Source organism: Priapulus caudatus, unplaced genomic scaffold (assembly GCF_000485595.1).
Source record: "Priapulus caudatus unplaced genomic scaffold, Priapulus_caudatus-5.0.1 Scaffold291, whole genome shotgun sequence".
NCBI classification, from domain to species: domain Eukaryota; kingdom Metazoa; phylum Priapulida; class Priapulimorpha; order Priapulimorphida; family Priapulidae; genus Priapulus; species Priapulus caudatus.
In genome coordinates this window covers 155,351-160,945 of record NW_014577352.1, presented here as the reverse complement: position 1 = coordinate 160,945, position 5,595 = coordinate 155,351, and the positions used below count along the sequence as shown (strand labels likewise).

Genomic DNA, 5,595 nt, shown 5'->3' with positions numbered 1-5,595 from the left:
TAACTAACTAACTATCCGCGTGTCTACGTGATTTGTAGGGATAGGTGTGTCACTGGCTGCAGCAGGGTATGATAATGAGGCACAACTAACCGCTAACTGATTAACTAACTAACCAACTAACTATCCGCGTGTCTACGTGGTTTGTAGGGATAGGTCTGGCGCTGGCTGCAGCAGTGAAGGGCTATCGCTGCATCATCGTCATGCCAGAGAAGATGAGTTTGGAGAAGGTGGATGTTCTGCGTGCGCTCGGAGCTGAGATCGTGCGCACGCCGACCAAAGCAGCCTTCGATTCTCCCGAGTCTCACATCGGTGTAGCGCAGAGGCTGAATGCCGAGATCCCAGACTCCATTATCCTCGACCAGGTATTACCAATACTTGGAATCGTTCTGTTTTTAGCTCATCTGACGGAGTCAGATGCAGCTTGTAGAATCGCATGAGCGTCCGTCCGTCTGTGCGTCCGTGTGTCCGTGTGTCCGTCGACAGTTGGGCACAAATCTTAACCGCTTGACGTACGGTCACGATATTTGGGACGTCGGGGGGTGGGGGGTCGTAAAAAGGACCTGGGAAGACCAATTTGAGGGTCAAGGGTCAAAGGTCAAGATGTGTCAACGGAGGGTGAATATTTCCCCCTTAACTTAAGGTATAGGAGGAAATACGGAATTGCGACCTATGCTCTTAATATTCGGTGTATAGTGTGATAGGCAGGAAACCCATCACCAGAGCGAAATTGGAGGTCACAGGTCAAAGGGCAGTGGGGGAAAGGTAAGATATCACACATTTTCTGAGGACATGGTCTAACGGACCCTGTGAAAAACTTTTTTGTTTCAGTGCTGACCTACCATTTTTATCACTTTATTGAAAGGACCATGAAATGTACTTTCCACTGACGTGCGAAGAGTAAGTGTCTGATAACCTTTTGACCCTCAAAGGGAGGGTTAAACATGGATTTGTTGACTGTCAACAAAGGTGTAAGGCTGTATCACATACGTGAAGCCACCGCTGTACTCCAGTTTCTCACCTTTGACCTTGTGAGCTGCGGCAGCTCTGACCTCTGCCTCACAGTCCTTGAGCAGCCCTTGGAATGCCTGCACCAAGTCGGTCTTAGTTGTCTCGGGCCCTACTGCAGTTTGTAGCTGCAGAACAAAAACGCGAGTCCATGTGATTTTGTAGAGTAATAAATAAGAGTTAATAAAGTGATTTGAAGAAGAGTTAATAAGAGTTCATCTGTGCAGCATATCATGCACTCACTGCATCAACAACAACCGCACACCGACAACATTGACCTGACAGCTACTCAAGACTTATTATCCACAAACAAACAACAGCACCGACGCACACACACACACACACACACACACACACACGCACACACACACACGAGTTAATGCAGAGCGGTGCGGCGACGACGACGTACCTCCGTGAACTTGTCGGCGACCATGTATCGCACTCTCCAGGACTTGTCCTCGGCGGCCTGGCGCACGGTGGGCATGATCAGCTGCTCGGTGTCGTCGTGAGCGAGCAGACTCGCGATCGAGACGGACGCCTCTACCGCCAGCAACCTCACCGAGTCCTGCGGCAACGCGAAATCCACGGTTAACACATGCACGCTCTGAACAATGCAGCCAACATGCAAGACCCTACAACGCGAGTTATCACATACGAAACCACCGTTGACACGCGCACTCTTAACCATGATGCTACCAGTGGGGAAGACCGTATTGTCATATAACGCGTATATCATTATATCACGCGCGTTATCACATAGGAGCGACGTGCTGGCGTAATAGCGCAAGGACAGACAAGAGAGACTATCAGAGTGTGACAACACAGGGTCGGATAGAAGCGATACGGCCGGCGTGACACAATAATGTGACACAATAACGCAAGGTCCAGCGCACACGGACAGATTGCCAACGTGGGAAGACGAGAGCAGCAGCTATGTGAGCACCTGTTCATCCTGGGCTAGGTTCAGGAACATTGGGATGAGGTCAGCCTTTAAGTGTTCAACTTCCACCACTTTTGCAAACTCGCCGATCTTAGAAGCCGCTGCTCGACGCACCATCGGTGTGTCATCGCCACATAAGTTGCGGAATTGACTGCAAAGAAGAAAATGCGTAGGTCTCAGCCTGATTGCAGCAAGCACATGCAGATATCACAGGTTACAGCACAACTTGGGTATCAACTGTTATTTTTAGACGTACAGATGATTTTTAAACTTAAAATTTGCCAATTTTACTTCTTTACCATAACAGAACACTAAGTACTAAGTTTGTAACACAGACCGATGACAGGCGGTATAAAGCAGGAGGGAATGTGGTACGTACGTTCTGAGTTCGATCTTCAGGGCAGTAGATACGCGCTGGTAGCACACGCTGAACAGGCCACAGGCAGATGTGCGTGACGTGAACCAATCACCTACAACCAGATAGAAGACCTTTATTACACATCGTGGTTTACGTCGCAGGGAAACATACACTACTAAACTGAAGAAAATAGGAACCCACTTAGATGTTGTCTTACAACTACAGTAAAATTTCACAGACAACAGTTGGAACATTATTACGTTTGCACAATTAGTAGTAGTTTCAAACCAATCTAACCATAATACTAGGGTCATTGCATTCTACCCTTACTCACAGTTCCAACATTGCCTTACCTCCAGATAGTCGCTTGACTAGCGGCACAAAGTGGGCCTCTAGATCTGTGACAGAATGCTGAGCTGCTATGGTTCGCAGCGATTCCACTGCCTTGTCCCTGACCACTGTCTCCTCAACTGTTGCCAAGCTCTCCAGTGGAGGCTAAACCAAACATATTCACCAGTTGCTTTTATTGTTGTAATGCACGCTATTAAGTGCTAGGAATGGGGAAGCAAGTGATGTGAGTTAAAGTGCGACCTCCCATTTAAATTATTATTGCAATCGTTAGGCCATAAATATGAGTACATACTACTACAAACACATTTATATATTATACAGAGGTATATGTGTGGAGAACTAAAGTACCGAGTAGCTCCGGTGTAGAACCTACCAGCAAGCAATGCACAAACTCAGGCCCGCCAACAAACGGAGTGAAGCTGCCCAGCTGTTCGGCAAGTGCCAAAAGTACCTCATCCTCATCATATATGGTATCTGAAAATATTTCTCATGTTAGTATTTTAATTAACTACACCTGTGAGACATGAGTCTACTATCGTGTAACATCATAAAGAATAGTGATCGTAGTCAATGGGAAAGTAGCGAATAAGGATGCTATGATACTGGCAGATGGATCTCAATCTAGCTTTAATCTAGGATGATGATAATTACCAGTAAGAAATGGGATCAGTTCACTCCTGGTTCTTTCTACTCCGAGTGCGAGGGCAATGGTTGACAGCTTCTTAATGCTGTTCAACCGAAGCTGTAAGAAGTATGACAGTTAATCAGTTATATTATCATACCAACAAAGCACAAGAATCAGATTGCTGCTTTTTTCAGCATTCCACACACCACACTAAGAATGACAAGCATTACTATATTGTGTTTATTGTTATTATTAAGAGCATGTAAACTTGTTTTATGTTGGGTTTATGTTGTTGCTGTTATTATGTTTTTGTTTTTGTTATGTTGTTGTTGCTGTTTTTTATGCTGTTGTTGCTGTTTTTATGCTGTTGGTGCTGCGCTATATTGGGGTTGTGCTCTTGTTATTCTCCCTAAGCATTACTAGTATAGTAGTAATGCACAGAACCTATTTTAGCCACACACACTGTCAAAGCTTATTTATCTTTAAGCCAGAGATGAACCTTACTTCTAGCTATATTTTAACATGGTTTTGTGTACATCTGCACATTAAGGCAGTGCTTTATGACATCTCATGTTCACAGCCAGCGAGTCTCGTGGGCCATGGTATGCATCCAAGATGCTAAGCTGCGTACAACTGACAACTAATACCATGTGTTGCACAGATCTTCACAACACAGTTTCAGGACAATTAAAACAAGAGCTGATCCAGGAATGGGCCAACAGCCCGTCAAAACCATTCAGGAAAGAAAGGGGGTATGGTAGCACTGTACTAGTGTAGACTGTAAGCTCCCCCACTGGCACTGGGATCCAGCCATGCATTTCAATGGCATAGACAACAATTTCTTATCTTTATTGATTGCTAAATGAAACATTTAGGAAAAAAGTAAAATGGAGGATCGAAATGCTCACTGTCATGAGTCATGACTGCCTACGAGTACGAGCACGACTGAGTGAGAACAGTGATGTTACAGTGCTTTGCATTTCAAAGAAGAAGGCCTACCTAAGAAACCAAGTTTCTTTCAAGCGATACTCATTACAATTAAGTCTGAATAATTTGGCGTCTACACATGGAATCGTAAAACTACGCACATCTTATAATACAAGACCAAGTTGTAACTTGTAAGCCACCGATCATTAAAAACAAATACTGAAATAGATAGAAATAGGGCCCTAGGGGCCTACTGTACATAACTTTTTAGCGTTGGCTTTTCATCTTTGAGTTATTGAACCTAACGCCGCGCTTGATTTTATTAGAAATTAAAACGTATTAGTGATAGTATAAAAGCTGAAGATCAGTGATATATTTACCTGAACATCTTCATTTCTTAACTCATCGATTAAAACAGCAATTGGATAAAGAGAGTCATCCGCCGCAGTATCACTGGCTGCCATTTTGTAAGTTGGGAGAACAGTTTCCGTTTTTCGCTGAAAGAGGTCGCTGGTGATGATCACCGCCTCGGCTAGACTGGTACCCGGTCGACAGTTCCATACGCTACACCACTGATCTCTACTATACTAACTAGTAACTAGTAACATACATACTACATACATACTATACATATATTACTATACACTATACTACACTATACTATACTATACATATATATACATATCTATATTAGTATAGTAGAGATCAGTGCGCTACACTAACAGCTAGTGTAGCGAAGGATATATTCCGGAGTGAATGTGGCGAACGGGTACCAGTCTACGCCTCGGCTAGTTCCGAACGTTGAACGTGAAATATACCTACGGTAAGCAGCGCTGTTCCTGATAGGTGTACGAGGTCACGAGCAAATCGTCACGAGTGTGGAGTAGATGGGCACCTTTCTCTTCACCACTTTAAAAAAACTGAACATTAAGTTAATAAGTGGCGGGGGCGCCTATCTATGTATCGGAAAATATTCTGGAAGAATCTATTTTGCTGCGGAGGAGCAGGTTTTATATTAATACCGACATTTTAACATATCCATGATATCATTGTAATTATCGAAAAGTTATCATGGCGTGGAAGCTTATTTTGAAGTCACAAGATGGTTACCTATATTTGGAAGCTAAATTTGCCAGGGCAGCATTGACTTGAATATACGGCAAAGTATTTACACCTACCCATGTACACCACATGAATTTACTTAGTTAGGTCCAGCGTAATTGGGAACTCATCTGCGTGAGCGTGACAAGTTGATAACAGTGACACGTTATCGTTATTTCATTCTGCGAAAGAGGTGGTAGTCGCGATCTGCTAGAAAACGGATGCAGGTGCGTAAGTATGGCAGGAAGGGTCGTTGTCGTATCAGGTACTACATATATGTACCCGAGG

General features: G+C 44.1%; 2 protein-coding genes across 2 annotated transcripts in view; one reads left to right on the top strand and one right to left on the bottom strand.

The window, feature by feature from the left end:
- The window catches only part of LOC106808636 (serine/threonine-protein phosphatase 2A 65 kDa regulatory subunit A alpha isoform-like), a gene marked incomplete in the record, with an annotated part of 9,733 nt that extends 5,038 nt beyond the window's left edge, over positions 1 to 4,695 (bottom strand). The window contains 8 exon segments of the mRNA XM_014811440.1: positions 1,019 to 1,133; positions 1,415 to 1,570; positions 1,949 to 2,096; positions 2,325 to 2,415; positions 2,657 to 2,798; positions 3,028 to 3,128; positions 3,306 to 3,396; positions 4,587 to 4,695. Of these exon segments, the coding sequence (XP_014666926.1) occupies positions 1,019 to 1,133; positions 1,415 to 1,570; positions 1,949 to 2,096; positions 2,325 to 2,415; positions 2,657 to 2,798; positions 3,028 to 3,128; positions 3,306 to 3,396; positions 4,587 to 4,670 (928 nt within the window).
- An 833-nt stretch (positions 4,696 to 5,528) lies between these two features.
- LOC106808625 (cystathionine beta-synthase-like) overlaps positions 5,529 to 5,595 on the top strand; it is a 28,983-nt gene continuing 28,916 nt past the window's right edge. Inside the window, exon 1 of the mRNA XM_014811417.1 lies at positions 5,529 to 5,572. Coding sequence (XP_014666903.1) covers positions 5,529 to 5,572 — 44 coding nt within the window. The remainder of the gene's footprint in view (positions 5,573 to 5,595) is intronic.